The following is a 24635-nucleotide window of genomic DNA, read 5'->3' as shown; positions in this document are numbered from 1 at the left end:
GTGGGGAACCAGACCATAGCCCTGTACTAATTATACATATAAATTAGCTCCAGGACACTGTCAGGGACAGGGTGTGTCAGTGCTGTCTGTAAAGCCTTGCCTCACAGCACATCAGCAGCAGATGGGGGGATCACAGCATGGCTGAGGTTGGCAGGGACCTCTGGAGGTCACCCAGTCCAACCCCCCTGCTGAAAGCAGAGTCAACCATGGCGGGTTGCTCAGCACCTTGTCCAGTCACCTTTTGAATATCTCCAAGGATGGAGACCCCACAACCTCTTTGGGCAACCTAGTGTTCGGTCTGCCTTGCAGTTAAAAACCCTTTTCTTACGCTTAAGAAGAATTTCCTGCTACTTCAGTCTGTGTCCACCACCTCTCATCTGGTTATTGGGCAACACTGAGAAGGGTCTGACACTGTCTTCTTTAGACCCTCCCTTCAGGTATACATTGATAAGATCCCCCTGAGCCTTCTCTCCTCCAGGGTGAACGGTCCCAGGTCTTCCAGCCTTACTTCATGAGAGATACTCCAGTCTCTTCATCATCTTTGTAGCCCTTTGTTGGACTCTCTCGAGTGTGCCCATGTCTCTCTTGTACTGAGGAGCCCAGAACTGGGCACAGCACACCAGGCGTGGCCTCACCAGTGCTGAGCAGAGGGGAGGGATCACCTCCCTCGATCTGCTGGCACAAACACAGCCGAGTTTCTGGACCCTAGTGCTGGTCCCACCTGGGACCTCCAGAGGGCTCTGGGATCCCAGGGGTGATGTAGTGGATGGAGGCCCTAAGACAAGGCTGTACTGTCATTAGCGGTTTGCAACCTTTAGTTTCATCCAGACCATGGCAAGTAGTCAAATGCATTTCCTCTTCACCCAGCGCAGCCTAACCCTGACCATTGCATGGACAAAACCAGGCCGAAGATCTGCAGGCTCTCCTCATGCTCAGAAAGCCGGCAGCCCTGTGACCCAAAGGCTGCTGCACGTGACTGGAGTGAGGATGGAGCCGTGCGCAATAGATTTATTTCCATAGGCTTAAATACAGTTTCTGTTCCTGTTGTGAAGGAGTGCTAAGGCATGCAAAGCTCTGTTGGGACAGTGGGTTTCCCCCACTGGTTACCAACAGGACAGTGGAACGGGTTCCCTGTGGGCAGCACAAACTGTCTGTTCTCTCTGGCAGAAACACAGTGCACCAGTGCTGCGCAGAACGGAGCTGCCCTGGCCAGCACCACTGCCCTGACCTCTTGGGAGCTGTTTTCTACTCTTAGCTGCGTAGCTCTGCACATACAGGTGCAGCCCGTCTCCTCCAGCTCCCCCAAACTCCTGCCCCTGGACTCAGCCCTAGGGACGTACAGCGTTGGGCACTGCTCTGCAAACACTCCCCAGTTTCAGACACCATTCCCGAAGGGCTCTCCCAGACACCGTCAAACAGGTAGATGGAGCAGACCAGATCCATGGCCCGTGCATTCCTGTGGAAAGGCTCCCCTTAACCCCTGCTGGCAGTCTGACATGCTGCTCTATACGAACTTGCTTGTGGGCCCTTATGGATGCAAACTGCCTCTACACAGAAGTGCAAAAACTTTTGCCACATGAAAAAGAAACTTAAGAAATACTTTCAACCTACTTCTTGACGCTGCTGTTTGAATAACTGAGTGCAGGAACATTTCAGTGATGGCAGCTTTATAAAATTCAAACATTGGGTTATTTCCTGAAGCTCAGCCTGCACAAAAAACAAAGTAAGAAGAAATTGAAGGCTTTCACAGTTGCTTTCTTAGAATCTGAGTTAAATGCAAAATTCCTTCAGCAGCAACTTAAAATTTGCCCCAACGATTTCATTTTTTTTCTGTTGTCGTGACATAGCAATATTTAAGATGTGCATGTGGATTTCTGACTACTAAAAAAACCCCAGTTTTGAGCATCAAATGTTACAACGTGAAAACTGTATTATTCCCCACAAGCATAATTCATGCCTCTGCACTTTATCACAAGGCAAAGTCTGAAATTATTCTCATCCTAAATCCAAAACACAGCACTATACCAGCTACTAGTCAGAAAATTAACTCTATCCCAACCGAAAGGACACAACCGTACACCTTCAGGGGACAACTCCAAATATCTGGCCTCCAAGAAAGCCTCGTCAGGGCGCAGCGTGGGCTCTTGTAATTCCCAAAGGGACTGGGAGCTGAGCATAAGCCAATGGCCAGCAGGGCAGGGTCTGGCCAGCCAGGATGTAGCCACATGGTGTCGGAGCAAGTCAAACGGGGCAGGGCTGGAGTATGCTCTATATTTGTAGGTCATCATAAGACCATTTTCTTTTCTGTCCCCTAATTTCTTCCATAATAATCCCTAGCACTGTTTTTCTGCCAGCCTGTGCTTTTATGTGATATTTCCAGTATCTTTTGGAGTCACTAGAGTGACTAAAATTTATTCTTCTTCTGTTTATTGCTTTTCACTTATTCACAGAGCAGTTCATCTTCCAGGTCACTTGTGAGCTGATGAACAGCTCAGCCATTTCCACAGTTTCTTATTGGACTTCACAACTGAAATCTCTTTATTAGCAACCTGTCACCACAAGTGATCATAGGGGAATCTTCCCTTTCATCCCATGATATGTCTGTTGCTTTAAAAACCTTTCATACAAAACTTGCAAAACTTTTTTTTTTTTTAAATCTGGTTGATTTGACACTGAGCTTGTATCCTTACTGATTTGTTTTTTTCTTCAACTAAATGAATTTGAAGATTGCCTTTTACTTCTACTGATTTCCCTAGTTCTCCATTCTTACAAGCTGGCTTTTTCTCTGGGAGAGGGGCATGGATAAGGATGTGGGGACCTGTGTGCCTTTTAAGAGTCTGTAGTGAAACTATACCTTCAAGATAGTATTTCAAGCAGTTTCTCTGCTGTGTGCAATATTTTACTCTCAGTTTCTAAGTCTGGAGCTGCTCAGTTCCCGTTGTTTCAGGGGATGAGGCTCTCCCCATGTGCCACCAGGCTGCAGCAGAGCAGAGAGCCCAGGGCTGTTTCATCACTGTCCTTACCACCACAGATGGGCAGCCTCGGGTTTGTGCTTAACATTCTCCACCGTGCAAATGTCGGACAGACTTGCAAGAAACCACTCAGTAGGCGTGGACATATTTGCATCCCCTTGTCACAGATCTGAGAAGAGCTAGGATACCCTTCGGAAAACGAAGCTAGTTTCATGTCATTGCTTATGTTCTTTTTATGATAAAGCGGTATTTAAGGACAAGGGTGCACATGGGGGCCAAAAGTGTGCCATTTGTGACAAGGGGGTGCAAATTTGCCCTGATGCTACCACACGTGGCCTCCAGCGAAGCTGTCTCTTGGTGAGTGTGTGATGGCTAACTCTTCTTTCCCTTCAGCCAGGATTTTATGACTCTGTCTTTAAAACATGCTCATGGGAAAGTTCTGCACACTGCATGGTTTCAGCTTTTCTGACATTGGCTGTTTTTAGCAGAGACAAGGCATGAAGAGGAGGAGTGTTCTTCAACGTCCACTAAGAGTTGGAACAGATACATCTCAGTTGATTCAGAGATTTCCTGTTTTCTAGCTCTTTTTAGGTCCTTAAGCACTCTTGCCCTCCTCCCCTCATGCTGGAACTCTTCTCCCTGGGTAGATGGGAAGATAACCACACAAAAATCTGCAGGAATCTGCACAAAAAGAGCAGGACAGAAAAGTGTAGTGCAAAAGTCTTCCTTCCCCATTTTTCACTTTCACCATCTTCTGACTGATGTCCTTAAAATAGCCAAAATTCCACTGTTATGTGAAACCTTATTGCCAGGAACTAGGCATTAGTTTTGCAACACCGAACTTTCTTGCAAAATATCCTGTGCTTCCTGGTCTAGCCTTGAAGTTACCTCCAAAAATGCTCTCTCAAATATCTCAGTGTTTCTGGCAGAGTGGAGCCTGGAGAAGCAGCCGTGAATAGGGGAACCCTCACCGAGAGCAAAGCCACCGTCTTCCTCCCAAGAAGGAAAATCCAAGCCATTGACAGACCATTAATCTGGAAGAGTATTTGGATGACTTACTGCAGAAGTCAGAACTTCCAGCTGATGCAATAGAGAATATTTACACAATTTCAGGCCAGCAATGCAGAGGGAATGCGCTGTGGAGGGGGCCACTGTATTGCAAAATATGCAGATGGAGAAAGGGAGCAAGTCAGCAAGAGGGTGGGGACATCAAGGAGCAAGCTCTGCTGGTGAGTTCCTTCTCTGCAGTAAGTTTTGCTCTGAGAAGGCTGCTGAGCATATAGTGCAACATGGGATCTAATGACTAATCCTGAACTTTCCCATATCGAAACAGAAATTTCATTCTGTTTGCACAAAAATACATTTTCCAGTGCACGTGGATGGGGACACCTCTGGAGAAAAGAGCAGGTGAGTCTCTTTATATGGGTGGGTTCTGCTCCCACTTCCCCCACACAGGAGTTCATGCCATTGCTGTGGTATGGTCCAGCTCTCAGAGAGGCAAGGTTTGGAGGAGAGGTGAGTCTGCGTTTCTATGCTCCTGGCTCAACACGGGTCTCCTCAGGTCACCACAGTGAACGGGAAGCCCGGTTTGGCTGTAGCCAGCCTGTGATGGGTGATTTCAGAGCTGTCACCGTAACCATTCTCACTTCAGTAAAGAGATGGGAGCTTTGTGTGGTAGCACTTCACCTTACCAAGGTGTGCTGGGCTGTTTCATGAAAAGTGAGTAGTTTGGGAGTAAAAGAAAGAGTCTTTGGTTTTTGAAACTTTCTTTGCTGGTCATGCTTCTAGAAGTGATTGCCTTGGGTGGTAAGCCATTCTGCTGTAGGAAGCTGTGCCGCATCCCTGCTGACTGGAAGGCAGCCAGTGTTGCTGGAATCTACAAAAAGGGTGTGAGGGAAGACCCAGGGAACTACTGACCTGTTAGTCTAACCTCACTTCCTGGAAAACTGAGAGAATATTATACTGAGTACTGCTGAAAGGTATTTAAAGAACAATGCAATCATCAGGCACAGTCAACACAGGTTCACAAAGGGGAAGTCCTGTTTAACAATTTGATATCCTTCTAGGACAAGGTCCCCCACCCAGTGGGTGAAGGGAAGACAGCGGATGTAGTTTTTTCAGATTTTAGGAAGGCTTTTGGTACTGTCCCTTACAGCATCCTTCTGGACCTCTCGTCCAGCTGTGAGATGAACAGGTTGACAGTGCACTGTATGAAGAACTGGCTGAAGGGCAGAGCTTAAAGGGTTGTAGTGAATGGGGCTACACCTGGCTGGTGACTGGTCCCCAGCGGTGTTCTCAGGGCTCAGTCCTAGGGCCAGTCCTGTTCGATGTATTTATCAGCCATCCGGATGCAGGAGCTGAAGGCACCATCAGCAAGTTTGTTGATGGAACCCAACTGGCAGGTGCTGTTGATTCCCTGGAGGGGAGGTCTAGATGAAGTGGAGCATTGGGCTATGATTAATGGGTTGAAGCTGAACAAATGCCGGATTCTACGCCTAGGGCGGAGTAATGCCAGGCACAAGTATAAGTTTGGAAAGGCATGGCTGGAGAGCAGCCCTGCAGAAAGGGATCTGGGAGTGCTGGTTGAGAACAGACTCAAGAGAAGCCAGCAGTGAGCCCAGGTGGCCAAGAGGGCAAAGCATGTCCTGGGGTGCATCAAACACAGCATAACCAGCCGGCCAAGGGAGGGGATTATCCCGTTGTATTTAGCATTGTGTGGCCTCACCTCCAGTACTGTGTGTAGTTCTGGGTCCTACCATCTGAGAAGGATGTGAAGGCCCTTGAATGTGTCCAAAGGAGGGCAACCAAGCTGGCGACAGGGTTGGAAGGCATGTCCTCTGAGGAGTGGCTGGGCACTCTGGGTTTGTCCCATTGGGAGAAAAGGTGACTGAGGGGCAACCTCACTGCTCCCTGCAGCTTGCCAAGGAGGGGATGCAGAGCGGGAGGTGCCGAGCTCTTCTCCCTGGGATCCAGGGACAGGACGCGTGGGAATGGCTCAAAGCTGCACCAGGGGAGGTGCAGACCTGACAGCAGGAAACATTTCTTTACCGAGAGGGTGTTCAAACACGGGAACGGGCTTCCTCGAGAGGTAGTCGATGCCCCAAGCCCGTCAGTGTTTGAGAGGCACTTGGACACTGCCCTTAATAACGTGCTTTAACTTGGTCAGCCCCAAATTGATCAGGCAACTGGCCTAGATGATCTTTGTGGGTCCCTTCCACCTGAAAGAGTCTATTCTAATCTATTCCATCCCTCCAGCCACTGACAGTGCAGTCGATTACTTTTCTTACCATAAGTGCAGTAAGGTCTGGGACAGACTTCTGGAAATCCTGCAGACAAAAGATAAAATGGATCACAAAAGGGATTATTCAGTTTGTCTGTGATAACAAAGGTTGAGATCTGGGAGGTGTCCTCTTCCTTCTAGGGCCAGTGATGCCAGTAACTGGCAAGACAGGAGGATACAACATGTGTAAAAGTCCTGGCTCATTGGAAAGCCTCAACATGAAAGCTAATAATTTTGTTTGTCCAACCCTGTATCTGGGAGGGTACTAAATAATACAAATCTATTCTGGGGCACAGAGGATTGAATCCATAGTTTCTTCACCTAGTGTGGAGGTCAGGAGGCACAAACTCAATGAGCTGAAGGAATATGTATTTTGCAGTTTCTTTCTCTCATGTGTAGCTCCAAAAAGTAGGAGGACTGGCAGCGAAAAGGAGGAAGACAAGCAAAGTTTTCACCCAGTCTGATGTATATTGGCTCCATCAACAGATGAAAGCAGGGTGGTGTAATAAGAAAGTGTGATTAAGCTGGAATCAGCAGAGTGAAATCCACAGAATGCTGTTTGTTAATCCAAAAGCTTGGGCAACCACCGCAGCAGTGCAAGGCTCCTGTGTCAAAACCCCAGAATCTTTGCTAGGGGCCTTCACTCAGCTTAGCCTGGGGTGGGCTTAGAGTGACTTGGCTGAGCCACCTCAGGTGTCTCTCCACTGCTCTGAACCTCAGGAACACATTATTAGCATCTGTGCAGACAAATCTATCAGAATGGAGGTTTTCCTCCATCTGCCTGTTGGAAATGACCTTGCAACGTTGTAGCATGAACCAATTCCTCTTTGAGGCAATATCTTCAGTGCATGATTGACACTTATCTAGGTCCAAGCACCAGATGTGTATTTTACAGAGAATGCAATCCCAGTTGTGACGGTTTCTTTGACTTAAATTCAGGATTGCAAATGGAGTAGCTTTTATTGGACTTGCAACACGCAAGGTTTTTCAGCATCTGCTGGTGTGCTAAGGTGACTGTTCCTCTTTGGTTTCAGCTAGTCTTGCATTATCTTTGCAAACCTCTGGGAACAATAAGCATTTTCAGACCTTGTAGCTGTCAAGGCACAGTGACATTAGGAAAGTTGCACCTGCTTAGTCAGGCAATAATCCTTCTAATGGTAAGAACTGTTGGCTTGCTGGAGTCTTCTAGCACTCCAGAGTGGACTGGTGTGCCTGTGTGGTCTCCTTGTTCTTTTGTCCTGAGGACAATGGGAACAATAGTAAAAAACAAACAGTTAAAGAACAGTAGACTTCTCCAGACCTTGCAGCCAGCAGGTAATGGAGCAGAACTGGTTCTTTATTTACCTCTTTGGAGTAGGTTTGACCTCAGTCTTCATATTTATGAAGGACAGCAGGTTAACCCCATCAGTGGAGTCTCACAAAAGATACTACTTGAAAGTCCTGTTGTGCTTCAAAGGAAAGTCAGTAAAGCATTGTCCTCAGGCTCCACAGAAGGCAAAGGGATTACGTTCCTTTTTGCAGAAACAGCCGGTGCTGCTCGCTGTCATGGAGAAAGCTGTTTCAGTAGGCAAGCCCATCTAGGAGGTATGTCAGAAACGTTTGCTGCCTGGTCTTGTTTGGAACAGTTTGTGTACAGGAAGTGGCTATATTGCCAGGTGATAAAAATTCATTCCTGTCCAAACTGATAAAACTCCTAAGAACAGGCCGGGGGGGCTGTGAAGCCCTTTCTGGCTGCCCAGGCCACCACAAGCTGCTCCTCGGTGCAGGTTGGGTGCTACAGAGGCCACAGCTTCTCCAGAGACATCAGAAGAGTTGTGACAAGACCCTGGCAGTCCTTTAGTTGCCTTGCCCTGGGGTCTGCTCCTTGCAGAGGCACAGAGGAGCTTGTTAATCAATAAATAAATAAATAAACCAGCTCAGAGCCCCAGGGAAATTACCTAAAAATGAAGGCAAGGTTCTGGGTGCTGCAGCTCACGCTTTCCTGTCTGTGCCTCTCCCTGCCCAGCATAGGCAGAGCCGTGCCTCGGGGACTGAGCAGCCGTGCTGACCATGAGTGAACAGAGTCACGTCAACAGCCTGTTCCTCAACGAGGACGCAGCCAAGCGGCTCAATGCCGAGAGCCGGGTACAGCGCTTCCAGCAGGCGGTGCAGAAGCGGGCAGCGCGGGCCAAGAAGCGGATGAACAGCATCACCGCTGACACCGCTAAAAGCTTCTTCAGGAGAAATGCCTTCGTCCTCTTCACCATTGCTGCAGTCTTACTAGGTACGGAGTCGGTGGCAACACTGGGCACCATTTATAAATGTTGGGAAAGGTTTGTTTATTCTACAAAGAATTTATTTAATCGTAACGATCTGGCTGGGGAGGTAAAGGTGATGAGCTGACAGCACAAAGTACTGTCCACCTCAGGAGTACCTTTATGTGCCAGAACAATAGACTATGCAGAGGGGCTGTGTGAGGGAGTCCTTGTTGATCCCTCCTGGCTGCAGCTTAGGAACAGTCTACAACAGAAAGGGTTTGATGGTCCAACTCTACCAATCCTCATGAAAAATCACTCCGGTTTGTTCAGAGGCTTCTTGTCAGTGCAGCTGCAGGCACCAGGGCTCTTCAGATTCATCCCACAGCTTTAGCGTGACAGGTCCAGGAGGGGGAACTGATGCAAAGGGCTGAGATACAGCGCAAACTAAATCCGCTTAGCAGATAGTGGATTGTCCCTAGCTTTTGATCCAGGCTATATGTCTCTAACTCACTGGCCAAACTCAAGCTTTAAGAGGTGGGTGGACAAAGTCTCTGAACTGTGTAGTCACACTTAGGTTGGTCTGGGAGATCATTTCTCTGGTCACAGCATTTTTGTGTTTATGAGCTTCCTGGGAACAGATCCAAGAGGAGCAGCAGACAGAGCAACAAGGAGACCTGTGGTTTAGCACGAGGCTCCCATGCATATAAATATGTCAGAGGGAGAGAGAGTGCATACAGTAAAAACTGGATCATGGCCTTTTAGAAAAAGAAAGAACATTTGCTCCTTTGGGGAGAGGAGGAGCTGAAAGGAGATGAGAAAGAGAAAAGCCACACTGTAGGACTGAGGGACAGACCACTGGATCACACTGTCCCATTTCCATTCTCATCCCTTGCTGATCCACAGGGATCATCCTGGCATTTTCCCTCCGGCCCTACCAGCTGACCTATCGCCAGATCAAGTACTTCTCCTTCCCCGGCGAGCTGCTCATGCGTATGCTCCAGATGTTGGTTCTTCCTCTCATTGTCTCCAGCTTGATTACAGGTGAGAATTGCTTTCTGCTGCTTTCAGGCAAGGCAATAACCAGCACAGACAGATGCTAGCTGTTGTTGGAGCACCCCTTTGTACCCCAGCTGGAGGCGCTTGGGTTAGCTTGGCTAATAGTGACCTGATAGGCCTGAACCTACAGCTGTAGTCCACATGATTCACACTCATAACCCTGCTGGCTCAGCAAGGGGGAAGGGAAGCAGAAGGGGGAGCAGAAGGCCTTGTGCTTTCTCAGAAAACTGGAGAGGACACAATGTGGTGTTTCTGATGCCCAGCACTTGAGCACTATCAAGGATGTCATCATACATAACCTCAAACATCAACAAGTTTGTTGCCCAAGTCAACTTCAGATTTTCTCCAGCCTAGGGAAGGTCAGTTTGTGTCAGTCCAAAAGAGCTGGAGGTGATCACCAGCTGGACAGCTTGCTTTATCCAGGTCCTCATAGAAGACATGCCAGCCAGCCAAGCTTTCAGGCAGCAGAAGGGACTGCAAGGCATTCCACCTCCTGAAACATCCCACCATTAGGGACTTAAAAGCCCAATGTGCTGGGAGGGCATTATTGCCCTTCTGAGAGCTTTAGGAGGAAATTGCTATATTCCCAACTGCAGCCTAAGACCCACCAGTGCTACGCTTCTTCATAACGACAAGTCACATTCTCCCGTATCAACATCACCCAGGAGCTCCAAAGAGCTCCGAAGTCTGCCCCTCGTATGCTGTGCTTCCTAGGGACCCCAGCTCCCTGTCCGACTCACGCATGCACCCTGCACACTTTGAATCTTCCTTGGGCTTCCCCTTTGCCTCTAAGACAATAAACTTTCTCACTTTATCTCTCTGTGTGACCCCGCAGGAATGGCCTCGCTGGATGGCAGAGCCTCAGGGAAGATGGGGATGCGGGCTGTTGTCTACTACATGGTGACAACAATCATAGCAGTGTTCATTGGCATCCTCATGGTGATCATCATCCATCCAGGAAAAGGATCTAAGGACAAGCTTCACCGAGAAGGCAGAATTGAGCAGGTGCAGACCACAGATGCCTTCATGGACTTGGTGAGGTAGGTGAACAAGATGGTTTCATGTTGAGACCATTTCAGTGATATTTGATTCCTCCATGGAATGTCCTTTTGAAGTGTCACAGCTTTAGGCATACACTCTTAGGCAGAGGTTTATGGCTGTCTTGCCCAGCCTACTACTTCTAGCTCAGCCTAGCTAGCTGGCTTTGCCACTCTGAGATTGAATGCTTAGCCTGGAGCTCTGGAGCCTAGCCCTTCTGTTCGAGGTATTTAATGCAAGAGGCCAAGGTGTGCTCAGAAAAAAGGTAATGAAAACAATGACTGCGTGCCCTTCAGAAATTCACCCATCAAAGGCTGCTCCAAATACCCATCTTCATTGACCCAAGGAAACAGAGGAAGTGATTCCCAAGACATTGTCTCTCCCTCCCTTGCTGCGACCTTACACAGCACACCATCTCAAGTGGCATGAAGCATTGTTTCTGAGACAGAAAGTAACAAAGAGCTCAAACAGCTGCAGCAATGAGGCTGAGAGCAAGGCAGTATATTAAATATTGTAACATGGTATTGTTTGAAGGTTCAGTTGGGTTTGATGATGTTTTTACAATGTACCCAGTGCTCTGTGTGTGTAGTCTCTTTCCACATAGCTGAAATACAACCTTTTGGAGTCTGAAAAGATGCAGTGGGACTCTGGAAAGACGCAGGGATGTGCCTGGCTCCAGATAAGCATATTGTCATCTTCTGTCAGACAGAAAGGGCCCACCTACTGTGTAGCCTGAGGTGGCACTGTGAGTGTTGTGACCTGAGACACTGCTCCAAGACAGAGGCGCTGGCCAGGAAGCCCATGTTTTCTTGCTAGTCAAACAGGACAATAATTCTTTCCTTGTTTTATTTACTGCAGGAATATGTTCCCGCCCAACCTGGTAGAAGCCTGCTTCAAACAGGTATGAAATCCAGCCTGGCCTATAACTTCCCTTTGCACCCTGTGCCCTAGACCATGGTCCAACCTACTTTTCTGAGAGATGGAATAGCAATTGCTTTATGCTGCCTCCCCACTGCCCCAGGTCTGACCGCTCCAGGAGGCACTGCAGTCATTAGTCTGTATTATAGCATCCCACACACAAGCTTTCCAAGTTTTTTGTAGAGGGGGGCTTCAACCTCCATCCCATCCCACACTCAGAGCCAGGAAGGCTTTGTGTCACCTCAGGTAGCAAGCTTGGACTGGCAGTGAAATGGGAACAGGTTCTCCAAGGATATGTCTCTTCTGTAGTGCTAGTGCCCTTAGAAGCAGTACCAAGGGTTACCAGCAAAGCCAGAATATCTTGCTCCTAAGGATTTGAGATGCTCCAATGGTCTCTTTTGACCTTCAGCTCCATGAACTCTTTGATGAAATGCTAGGGAGCTTGAGATCAGGAGAGTTTCCCACACAGATCAGCAGGAACTTGCAGTATTCTCCTTTCTTTAGGAAGGGATGCAAGAGCCTAGCATGTTGTCCTGAGCTCCTGAACCAGCGCCTGTGAGTGCATCTGATAATCTGTGTCGTTTCAGTACAAGACACAGTACAGCACCAGGGTCTTCACCAGAACCATCCTCCACAGCAGCAATGTCACAGCAGGCATGACAACCACTCAGATCCCTGTGCCTGAGAACTTCACTGGCATCCTGGAGAACATCACTCATGCCCTGGGGACCGTCTCCGAGGTGCTGACCTTTGAAGAAGTCATTCCCATCCCGGGCTCAGCCAATGGGGTGAACGCGCTGGGGCTGGTAGTGTTCTCCATGTGCTTCGGTTTGGTGATCGGCAGCATGAAGCAGAAGGGACGGGCCCTGCGGGAGTTCTTTAACTGCCTCAACGAAGCCATCATGAGGCTGGTGGCCATTATCATCTGGTGAGGAGCACAGCCGGTTGGAGCAGGAGGTCTGCAGGTGCAGTTTCCGCTGACCTGATGAGAAGTGGGGTAGCGTTAAGGATGACATGCACAGGAAAAGCAGATGGGCACAGCTCTCCTTTGGCTCCATCAGGCTGGAGGGAAAAGTCTGGATGGGATGTTTGTTCACATTTCATTTCCTGTTTTTTGTTTTTACCTTAGAAATATCAGGTACACCAGGACTTGCTTTCCTTGAGGCTGCTGGAAACATCCTTGGAAGACCAGAGAGCTGGAGTGGAAGATCTCTTAGCCTTACCAGCAGGGGTAGGGTGTGAGGCTTTCCCACCAAAAGCTTTCCTTCCAGCTGTGTTCCAGGAGTCTGACTTAGCTATGAATCACAATAACCTACTGCCACTTCCCTGCTACTCAGGGTGGCACCCGTATGCGTTAGCTCTGAGAGCTGAGTTGGGTTGACAAGGTCAACTCAAAGTTACTGCCTTTCAGTTTGAGGTCTCCCAGATCCTGACTCCCCTAGAGCTCAGCTGCTTGTTGCTTTCTGTGTAAGGCTGCCTCTGCTACATGGCCCACATAACCGAGGCATTGCTGAGATGAGTCTTCTCTAGAAGGCAGCATGTTACCAAATCTCGTTATTTTAAGCCTTGTACCCACCCAGGGCTCATAGTCTAAATAGGCGTTTGTGGTATGTACTGCAAGACAGGAGAGGTGCAGGGCTGGCAGAATACATGGAAATGCATGAATACGTGGAAAGGATCTGTCAGCCTGGCACCCTCCCCCATTTTAGAACGCTCCAGCTTTCCTTCCCTGGTCTTCTAGTCACAGTCTTGTACCTCAGAACAACATCCTCAGCACAGGGGGACAGGCTTTGCACAGAAAGACACAAAGGGGAAGAACAACCCTGAGCTCATAGCAGAGCGCTGGGGAGCCCCAGCCCCTCCGGAGTCTCTTCCTCTATGGATGAGCCAGAACTTGGGGCCTTGCTTTCCTAGGAAGAGGTAAGAGATGCCCAAGGGCACAGAAGGGAGAGCAGGAGCACAGCGGAACAAGTAGACCTGCACACTCCTCCCAGAGACAATTCTGAGGTGCCTTCAACACACCCTCCTTCAGCTCCCCCTTCCAGTGAAGGAAGGCAGGGTGTTGATGTGCACATCAGTTACGCTCAGGAAACTGCTTGTGTGCAAACAGTAGGTCGTGTCTGGAGAGACCTCCAGACTGAACAGATCCTGCTGGTACAGGAGGCTGGACTGTCAGCTACAGCCCAGCGCTCCTCCCTGAAGCCACAGTCTGCAGACTGTCTCCCAGGAGCTTGTTTTTCCTAGGGAGATCTGGTCGCTAGCTGCAGCCAAGGATGTCTTCTCAGAGGAAGGTCAGAGGAAATGAAATATTTGTGAAATCCTTTCCTGAAACTTTTCCAAACCTCCCAGGCTAAGTTGGAGTTTGGCATGTGGACCTCTGAGCCTTGTGCATGAATTGCATGTGAGCTCGTGAGCTGGAGAGGCCCAGCCCTGAGAGGTGTGGCCATGGAGCTGGGATTTTCTTTGGTCCCAGTTATTTGTCCATGTTTAGTTTAGTGTCCATGATATTCTCCGTGTCTGTGTTACGGCTTCCTTTCCGTGGAGCCTCACTGCTGCTCATGACATGCATTGTGATGGAGGGGAAAAAGAGCCACAAGGAATGGAAAGGATAGTAGTGTACCTCAAAAGGGGTTTTTATATAAGCCATGGCTGCTTTCACAGGTGTTGGTATGCCCAGTCCTTGCTACACCTGATATGGTTTCCCTATATGTTCCTGTTCCCTAAACGTGAATGTCTGAAGATACCCTAGAGCCTATAGGACACTGTTGCTTTTAGTGCCTGATTCTGTGTTTCTTCTGTACTCCCCTGTGCCTCTCCATAAAAAAAAAAAAAAAAAAAAAGAAAATACTCTCAGCCCAAGCTCTGTTAGGAAATGAAGGGACTCTGAAGACTCCCCTACATAACCTCTGCCATCAATTCTACAAGAAGTGTTGTGGAAGCATATAGGGAACCCAAAAGGAGGAGGAAACCTCCACTGTGCCCAAGTTGTGAGCACAACAGAGTGCTGGGGTCCCCGAAAGTGCAACAAGAGCTGGTTTTTGACCATGTGGTGAACAAGTCCCACCTATCTCCAGGGTTCCAGAAAAGAAACCAGCAACATCATCCAACAATTAGGCTCAATGAGCACTTCTGGTGTGCTGGCTTACAGGGATTTGTCCAGACAGTATGCAGTACAGCTGGTGTGAAAGTGTGGGTGCCAGTTCTGAGCATTGGCCTTGTGTTTCTGCCACAGGTATGCTCCAGTTGGGATCATGTTTTTAATTGCTGGCAAAATCCTGGAGATGGATGACCTAGCAGTGATGGGAGGCCAGCTGGGGATGTACACGCTCACTGTCATCGTTGGACTCCTCATTCATGCCCTCTGCATCCTGCCGCTGCTCTACTTCATCGTCACTCACAGAAACCCCTGGGTATTCATTGCAGGGCTTCTGCAGGCTCTCATCACAGCCCTGGGCACCTCCTCAAGGTACGACAGCTACGTAAGACTAGGGTTGGGGCTGGTGTGGATACTGGCACTTCTCAGCACTCCAGTGCCATGCAGCACTGTGGTCTCACAACTTCTAGCACTAGCAGCTTTTTGCACAGGTCCAGCCAAGCTCACTTGAGAGTGGAAAGAGTCCCATTCCCCTGCTCAGAAGCCCTAATCACGTGGCCACCTCAAAACATCAGTGCATGGCCCATATTCCTCCTTGCCAAACATGGAGCTGACTCTGCTTGCAGCACTGAAATGCTGAGTTCAGGACAAATATAAAATCTCATTGATTTGCAGCGTTATCCCACGTGCACATACCTCTCACACACACGTGCTTGCACACATTTGCACACTTCTCTCTCCCAGGAGCACATACTGTATGCAGCTGGCATTAAACTTCACCAGTATGTTCAATGACACATACTGCCACACAGCACAGCCAAGGCAAGGGACTGTAAGTAGCTGTTGTTTCACTAAGTTCCGTGTTCCTTGCTATGTTCATTTCCTGGCAAGCCCATAACACTGTCTCCCACATGCATTCTCACACTGAAACACACACAGCATTTTTCCTGCTCACTTTCAGAAATAATTCTCTGCTTTCTCTGCAAGATATATTCTTACACATGGGTCATTCTTATCTTATGCACTAAGGGTGGGTAAGAAAGGACTCGAGATTTTTTAATAGCTGGAAAAGGAGTTTTGGTCTTGAGGCTCTGTCCTACATACCCTGAATCCTCCAACATCACCTTTTGGTGTTATACAAGCATCATCAACCTCAGGGATACAAAAGCCCTGCCCCAGCCCCCTGAGGAAAGCCATATCTGAATGTGCAACTGCAGCATGCACCATATCTGAGGAAGCCTTGCTTAGACTGTTCTTTCTCCTAGCAGCTTCTGGTCTCTGGCTCACATGGCAGGGTGAAAAAGCAGGTGGGTAAGGTCATAAACCAGCCAGAAGCTGAGTCCCTCCTCCAAAGACAGCATATACCCAATTCATGTTGTTTTTTAAATTCCTTTCAGCTCAGCGACTCTGCCCATCACCTTCAGGTGCTTGGAAGAAAACAATGGTGTGGACAGGCGCATCACGAGGTTTGTCCTGCCTGTGGGAGCTACAATTAACATGGATGGCACAGCTCTGTATGAGGCCCTTGCAGCCATCTTCATTGCACAAGTCAACAACTACGAACTTGACTTCGGGCAGATCATCACAATAAGGTGACTTTTGAAGGAGTTTTGGGACTACAGGAAGGGCTTCAGTTTTGTTTGCTTATCTGAGGTGTGTTCAGGTTCCTCTTTTGCTCAGAAGATACAATGAGGGGGGGAAAGTACGGAAAAGAAGGGTGTACTACACCTCCAAGTGTCGAGGCACATGGTTTGGGTACCATGTCCCTGAGGCTCCACTTGAGCCCTTATTGCATTTCCAGGTCTGGGCCATCCCTTAGCCAAAGCTGCAGTGTGCAGCCTGTTATGAATGGGTGCCTGGCAGCAGCGAGCCTGGCTGCTCTCTTGATGTCCCATGTGTCACCACCCTGCCCAGTGACCAGGGCAGAAAGGCTGCCAAGGTGTTTTGTAGATGATGAGTTTGAGCTACTTCCTGACATTTTTGCAAATGTAACTACCTCTTTTCTTCCCTTTGCTGATAGCTGTGCTTTCCTGTTCCCTCCAGCATCACTGCCACAGCAGCCAGCATTGGAGCCGCAGGTATTCCCCAGGCAGGACTGGTGACAATGGTTATAGTGTTGACATCAGTGGGGCTGCCTACTGAAGACATTACGCTGATCATCGCTGTGGACTGGTTTCTGTAAGTTCTCTGCTCAGCAGCATGCACTGTTGCGCGCTTCCTGCCAGTGCTTACAGAGTTCATTTGTGCTCCCAACATCTCTGCTAAAAGCAGTCTCAGTAACCCATATCATTAAGCTTAAAACACGCCCATATCCATGAGACCTTTGTGCAGTAGCCCTCTCTGCCCATGCTGGAGTCTTCACCCTGTGCTCCAGTGACCCAAGGCATCAGAGGCCACCTGCAGATCAAGCCTGGTCACCCATCAGGCAGCCCTTAGTCTGTTTTATCTTAAAAGGCACCCAGAAACTATCTCCAGACTGATAGGGACAGGTTGCACCACTAATAAGCAAATTCACATCGCAGAGTGATGGTTCTGCCCTATCAGACCCAGAAAGTGGTATGGGACTGGGCTGTACAAGGTTGAGGAGTGCTGAGATGGGTGCAGCTAGTCAGCTTAGGCTGCTCCATTCCATCTTGCTTTCCCTTTTAAACCTTGGGACAAGTGATTTCATAGGAGTGCTCTTAGGAACTGGATTGAAGAATGCATTTGTGCATAGTCCTCACTCCCTCAGGCTTCTCAAACAAAACAAAATCCTGACTCAGGGATACACTGCCAGTGTTTGCTCTGTTCTGTATCCTGTACTGCTGGTTTGTAGCCAAAGCAGCCAAAGTCTGCTCCCAGCATTGGCTGAACAGTTGGAAACAGTCTTGCCCAACACCTCCACTTCTGTGACCTGTACATAAGAACAAACTTGGCTGGAAAAAGTCCTGCCTCCTAAGATGCCAGGTTACCTCTCATTCTAGAGGTATCAAAAAGATTGGTTTCAATCAGGTACCAAAAGTCTTATCTGTTGTTACTGCTGAAGGATGTGACGGGTTGCTGCACTGCTGATAGCTTCAGCTCTTACCTACAGTTGTGGTTGTGGAAAATACTTCATTGCAAAGGGCAGTTTAGATTTGCTATATTGCACAAAAAATCTGGTGCCTTGTCTTGGTGTACACTGTCTGTCCATGTTGAGGAAATCTGGTTCCACAGCAGCACTAAGTCATAGGTTTGCACCAGAACTTCTGCACTTTTTGTAAAACAAAATGCAAGCCAAGCGTAACAGATGCGGCCAGGCTGACCTAAGTCTGCAGAGAGGCCTTAGCAGCTCTTCGGAAAGGGAACTGTCCGTGTGGAACCACAATAAGGTTTCTCTCATTTTGTGGCAAGTCCAACACTTCTCAGTGAGAAACTGGGAATACAACAGAGCAGGAACAAATGTGAAGCCTGTGGTCAGAGCTATCAATCAAGGAAGGTTCTCTGGGAGTCATTTTCCTGGCAATGTTGAAGCATCAATTATTAGAGTGACTTTAAAAGTAGAAAAAGTGTCATTGAAGATGTTTCTTGAAGTAGTGTTCATACCCTTAGCTGTTACTAAGAAGCTATATTTGATTTTTCTCTCTGATTTTTCAGGGACCGCCTCAGAACAACAACCAACGTCCTGGGGGATTCTCTGGGGGCTGGCATTGTGGAGCATCTCTCCCGGCATGAGCTGGATGCGCAGGACTGCGAACTTGGTAATTCTGTGATAGAGGAGAAAGAGCGGCTCTCCCAGCTGGTTTGCCCCCAGAACGACACCCACAGGCACCCCAGGAGTGAGACAGCACTGTGAAATCGGGCAGCAGAGCGCAGATTAATGCAGTAAAAAGCCAAGACTTGAAACAGAAGTCCATAGTGGAGGACAGAGAAAGATCCACTCTTCAAGATGCACACTCTTCTCCCCCCTCTGCCACATGCAGTTTTCCCTGATCCCATTTCTCCCCCATCTTTTTCTGACTGGCATTAGAGAAGAAAATTACACTGCAAAGGAAGTTTATTCCACAAAAGCCTGATTTAGTTGTTCTGATGGGGTCCAAGAGTTAGACCTGAGTAAAGAAGACTCAGCGAACAAGCTGGACCAGGAGTTCCTCCATTTCTGAGCTAAAATAGAGCACAGCTAAGTGGCAAGGTGGGTCAGGGACACCACCGCATCTGGACTGGCACCAAAATGTTGCCATGATGACTCTGCCCTACAGGATACTGCTGCAAGGCCTTCACTTTGTCAGTGGCTTCCCCCAGTCACGCAAAGCTTTTAGTACTGGCCATTTAGAGATCTCTGGAGAGCCCCAGCACTCCTGTTCAGCTCTCCACTGGCAAGAGTGTCTATGACAGACACAGTGTCCTCCTTGCTCGCAGTCCTGGTGTTCGCACAGACATGCAGCTGATGCTTCCTGACAGCTTCTCACTCCTCTGGCAACCCTTCTGGCTGCAGATACTAGAGTCACCCAGCTCCTGATGGAACGTGGGACCACACAGCAGGGACAGGGCTCACTGTGCCGGCTGGTAGCACAAACAGGGGTCAATAGGCTTTTCATTAGTGGAAGCTGCTAAAGGATTGTGAAAGCAGTGAACAATTAAAGAATTTATTATATACATTATTCAGCCTCTGAAACTGCTTTACCAATCTCTGCCAAACACCAGTTAACTTCATTGCTCTTTCGCAAACTGTTCTCTTGGTGAAACCAGAAGGGGAAATGCAAAGTTTAAGAACAGTTTGCCCACCTGAACAGCTGGGTGGTACCTCCATGCCAGGAATGGCTCCCTGCCATCCCAGATTTGCTCAGAAAACAGTTTCACTCCTCATCATAAGACTCCTAAGGAAACTGTTCCTTTGCTCATCTCTGGCTATTTTCCGAAGCAACTTCCCTTGTCACACTGCTCCAGAATGTGCTTCCAAATATCTGTCTTTCTACAGCTCCTTTTGTCTTTTATAGGCATTATCCAATCACTTCTCAGCACTCGTACAAGTTTGGCAGACCCCAAACGTATAAATTCAGGATAAATTTCTCAGTTCCTACCAAATGGAGCTCAGCTTCTGTTTAACACACTTGGACATAAGCCCACACAACAACCAAAACATCTCAGAGGCTCAAGAAAGAAGTAGGGACCTGCTTCATCCATGCTCTATCCCCCTTCCCTGGCACGGCCAGGAACACAGCCTGTATCTCTCACTCCAGTGAACATCAGCAGGGCTTGCTCCATAATATCCAGGTCCATGAACTTCAAGAAAATAACGTCTAGCTATAACCAGGAAGATGTAAAGGATCCACAGTTTTGGGGCTGCTGCAGTGTAGCTGCCCTGCTTTAGAAATGGCTAAGCTCAGGAACAGCAGCAAGCAGCCTCCTATTGCACAGCCAAACTATCTAAACTGGGCAGCTTTTCCTTGAGGTCTGCCCATTATTCCAAAACCAGTATGTCATTTAAACCCCTTTACCCCGTCTTTCCACACTGATCCTTTTCATCCAGAAACCCTAGCCACACACTCAGAGGTGCATCTAAGTGGACCTCAGGAAAGAAGATCTCAGAGGCATCAGCTGGAGTCAACTTTGCCAACCACAACCACATGACTGCCCGTGATTAGCTCAGGTCCGCAGCACTAACAAAGCTTCCTAAAACACATTTCTTGAGATGTCCAAGCCAGATCCTGAGGCTCTTTTTGGTCCTTCAGGAATCACAGGATTGTATATTGGTGCTGCCACGTTCCACATACTGTAGGCAGAGTATTCTATTTTTATGGGCTGGACGCTTGTTAGGAATCTGAGATAAACGCATCTCTTTCACATGGAAGTGGGTAACAGAGCAGGGTAAATAGCAGTGTATTGTAGTTCCAATTAGTAGTAGCTGGCTCCAGACCCTAAGATAGCAGGTTGTTTCCTGACTGTGGGAGGCAGGTTGCTTATTCTGACAAGAGATCTGCTCCAGCAGGGGGCAAGTGAGCAGGATAACAAATTATTATCCTCCTCTTTGCAGCATTTTTTCATCTTGTATGAATAGTATTATAATGTCTGCTCTTCTCCTTTCTAGACTAAACAGAGCCCGTATACCCTCACAGGTAATAACCGTTCACGTTCCTCTCCTCTGGACTTTTCCCTCACTGTTCCACGTCTTTCTTAAAGTGGAGTAACTAAAATTTGACACAACAATCCAACTAAAGATTTATTAGTTCTGATAATACTGAAGAAAGAATATTTCATGTACATTAAGATTTAGATCTTAGACTCAGGTTACCAGAGTTTAACAGGATGCTATGCATCGGCTGATCAGGATAACTGTCCATGCTGCATACATGCAGCAAATTCAAGTCTGTTCATCTTATCTTAAATCTTAGTGAGGTTCAACTCTTACTTTGATGAGATGGCTGTATCTAAAGATTGGATCTTAACCAAAGAGTTTTTAAGATACACTGCATTAGTTTGTATCTATAGTGAGCTAAGATAGCTTATCATTAGCACAGCTCAGCTGACATGAGTCTAAACTTTCATAAAGAACAGACCTGCTTACAAAACCTAATAAAGCACTTTATTTATTCTCAACAGCTTGATAACATTGACTCCACTCCAGTGGTAATACATGATAAGTTCCTACATCATTTTAAGCAGAACTGCTGCCTAGCTAGTAATTTCCCAGTCTGTGTTTGTGCAGTTGATTATTGTTATAAATAGTAATTTATATTTGTCCATATTGAACTGCATCTTGTTTTTCTTTTTTTTTTTTCCCCAGACTACTTGTCCAACTTTTCAAGAAAGCATTGAATTCTAATCCTGAACAGACTTCCTGTATATAAAGGGCAAACTGATGGATGAATTGGAAGAAAAGATTGTTGGATTGGACTCTAGCTCAAACGGGAATTAATTCTGGGAAGTCCTATGGCTTGGGTTATAGAGACAGTCAAACTAGGTGATCACAAGGGTCCCTTCTGGCTTTGTAATATATGCACGTGCTTTCTGGTTTAGAGATACTGCAAAGGGTCCTTCCAGCTCAATCATTTTTAAAAACTATCTGGAAGGATTCTAATGATACTTTAATAAAACTCAGCAGCAGTCTAACCTGTTTTCAGTTGCTGTTAGCAGACATGTAAACATATGACAAAAGGGGCTCTCCATACTACATTGCATCAACATGATCCCAGATTGTTCCCACAAAGCAGCACACTCCAAGCCTTGCCATTTGTGATTTTCTGCTTTCAACGTAAGATTAATGGAGCACAATCAAGTAGAGGCCTCATTTTCAAACACTGCAAACCAGTCTTCCATGGGGAATTTCAGAATACAGCAGACAGTTTTTTGCTCTGGTGTTTACCCATGTTGTTAACCAGTTAATGATTGGGATTATCTACCTGTTTACAGTACCCAAACAGTAAAGTATTGTCAGGAATTTGCAAATATATATATATATATATGAAAGGGGTGCATGTGCACGGTTAATTTTTTGTTGCTAAACCAAGAAGGAAAGGCAAGACTAAACTCTTGCTCTGTAAAGCTGCATACTTCATTTTGATGCCCACCTTGATTTACCCAACTAATCCCATCCTTAAAACAACAGAGGCTATTTTACTTCATTGCAGTAATGAGTCTCTAACAAAGCAAAGTTTACCAGGAAGGAGCTCAGTGCATGCTGATTTTGAGTTGTACCTGCTGGTGACATGAGAATTTCTCAATGTATACATAAAATACTCCACTTTGTCTTTGAATTCCCTGCGTATATCCCAAGGACCCACGTTCCCACTGCACCCAACTTGGCAAGGAGGCAGGCGTGAAGAGCTCAGCCAAGTATACAAATGTTTGTACCCCTTCCAAACCCAAAGATGACCTTGTACTAGCTCAGCCTTCAAAACTGGATAACTGAAAGTATTAAATCATTTTATCAACTGTCTTTTTAAATGTCAGATACTTGAGAGTTTATGCAGTCTTTTCTTTACTGCAGTCCTGCTGCTTCTACTTGCAGAAACTTTCTGAATGTCTCCTATTTGCAAACAGATTGATTCCTAATGATTAGATGGGCAACATTTGGGATGAAACAGAGAGCTATCTCAATGCATACATACCTGAGGAGCTCTTGGATTAGGCTACATCTCTTCAAAATTAATTTTAAGAGAGAAAATCCATGAAGAATATGGATTTTCAGACAATAGGCCATGTGTCACATTATGCATGTGATATGTGCGCATTGTTTCAGGAGTCAGATCTGCCTGTGAAGACTGCCCTGAAATTTTAAGTCCTTCTTTTGCTGTGCCCAAGGAAGAAAGAGATAACTGGAAATCAGTGCTGTACAGTGTGTTCATAGCATTCTGGCAGTTTGACTATGTTAATTCCTGAGGGCTTTTTCTTCATGCTGTGAGTTTCAGTGTTAATAAAGATAGTTTGCATATTTGAAAAATAAAGGGAATTTTTTCCACAATGCTTTCCACGGTGGGGTTTTTTTTCTATTATTTTTCCTCAGGTCCATGACCTTACAAAGTTAGGGACATTACTTTTAGCATTATGTATTACACTTCCTTATCTCCATGTGCCTGTGTCATGGGTCAAATACCAAATTCAGAATTTTTACAAGGCCTCTCCCTAAAGCTTTTTCTTTGATGCCATCTTTTGCATATGTCCATGAATTGGCAAAGCTGCACGAAGCTTACCTGACATGCAGTACACAGCACACAAACATAATTCCATCTGGTAATACACCCCAAAGATTATGTGGAAGAGGTCTCTGAGGTTTAAACAATAACGAGTTTACATTACTCACTGAAATGTTGCACTAATGGCATGATATTTGAGCAACGTGAAAGCTGTTAGTTCTTCTCCCCTTGACATCCCTTTTCTTGTCTTCTGTTCCCTAAGGGACAGGAACCGAGGTGAGTAACATGGCTGATGGCATAAAGGCATCACCAGTCAGGGCCCAGTCCCACAGCACCCAAGAAAGGCAAGCGGCACAGACTCAGAAGTGGTGGCCAGGTCCAGCTAAGAGTCCACACCATAAGACAACAGCACAGTGATGAAGCAGGTCTGAGGTAGGGGCCCCACATGAGGCTGCCCAGGGCCATTAAGGCTCTCAGAGTACGTATGCAATCAAGTCCACACCTCCTGCCCTTGCAGCCATGCAGACTCTCCTGTGTGGTGCAGGTGGTTTGGTTGAGGGACCTCTGGAGATCATCTAGTCAAACCCCTCTGCTCAAAACAAGGTCAACCCAAGCAGGTCACTCAGGACTTTGTCCTGCTGGATTTTGAACATCTCCAAGGATGTAGGTTCCACAGCCTGTCTGGGCAACCTGCCCCAGTGCTCAGCCACCCTCAGAGTAAATGAGTTTTTCTTGCTTAAATAGAAATTCTTGTATTTTAATTTGTGCCCATTGCCTCTTGTCCTTTCACTGGAAACCACTGAGACAAGCCTCAAGGCTCCCTTGAATGTTTAAATTTCATTAAATCTTTCAACAGCTGGAAAAATGGGCTGACAGGAACGAAGTTCAACAAAAAGAAATGCCAAGTCCTGCACCAGGGGCAGAGTAACTCCCTGCACCAGTATGTGCTGGGGGCCACCCAGCTGGAAAGCAGCTTTGCAGAAAAGGACACAGAGGTCCTAGTGGACACCAAATTGAACGTGAGACAGCAATGTGCCCTTGCTGCAAAGAACACTAATGGGGGCTGCATTAGGGGCACTGCCAGCAGGTCGAGGGAGGTGATCCTTCCCCTCTACTCTGCCCTGGCGAGGCCACACCTGACGTGCTGTGACCAGCTCTGGGCTCCTCAGTACAAGACACGGACACACTGGAGAGTCCAAGGAAGGGCCACAAGGATGCTGAAGGGACTGGGGCACCTCCCGTGAGGAAAGGCTGAGGGAGCTGGGACTGTTCAGCTTGGAGAGAAGGTTCAGGGGGAAACTCATCGATGTGCACAAATACCTGAAGGGAGTGATAGATAGCTTAGAAATAACTAGATTAATAGGATATGAAAAACTTAGAACAATTAAAACTCTCATTGTATGTACAAAGAGGAGCTTGACAATGTAATTCTACAAGGAGCTTCACAGC

The 24635-nt window shown here is 47.3% G+C and overlaps 1 protein-coding gene across 12 annotated transcripts in view; it reads left to right on the top strand.

Annotated features, from left to right (window-relative positions):
- LOC102047875 (excitatory amino acid transporter 4) overlaps positions 1–23014 on the top strand; it is a 34481-nt gene extending 11467 nt beyond the window's left edge. For 2 of the 12 annotated variants that reach the window (XM_005444301.4, XM_055709222.1), the window contains exons 3-13: positions 3890–4201; positions 4306–4379; positions 8258–8515; positions 9393–9530; positions 10381–10585; positions 11442–11484; positions 12089–12429; positions 14734–14967; positions 15993–16187; positions 16639–16773; positions 18211–19214. In XM_005444301.4, coding sequence (XP_005444358.1) covers positions 8302–8515; positions 9393–9530; positions 10381–10585; positions 11442–11484; positions 12089–12429; positions 14734–14967; positions 15993–16187; positions 16639–16773; positions 18211–18409 — 1704 coding nt within the window. In that variant the 5' untranslated portion in view covers positions 3890–4201; positions 4306–4379; positions 8258–8301 and the 3' untranslated portion in view covers positions 18410–19214. The other 10 variants (XM_055709225.1, XM_027812761.2, XM_027812759.2 and 7 more) reach the window with 8 other exon arrangements.
- The last annotated feature ends 1621 nt before the right edge of the window (positions 23015–24635 follow it).

Source organism: Falco cherrug, chromosome 4 (assembly GCF_023634085.1).
Source record: "Falco cherrug isolate bFalChe1 chromosome 4, bFalChe1.pri, whole genome shotgun sequence".
Lineage (NCBI taxonomy): Eukaryota > Metazoa > Chordata > Aves > Falconiformes > Falconidae > Falco > Falco cherrug.
The sequence above is the reverse complement of the archived record's forward strand: the minus strand, read 5'-3'. Positions and strand labels throughout refer to the sequence as shown.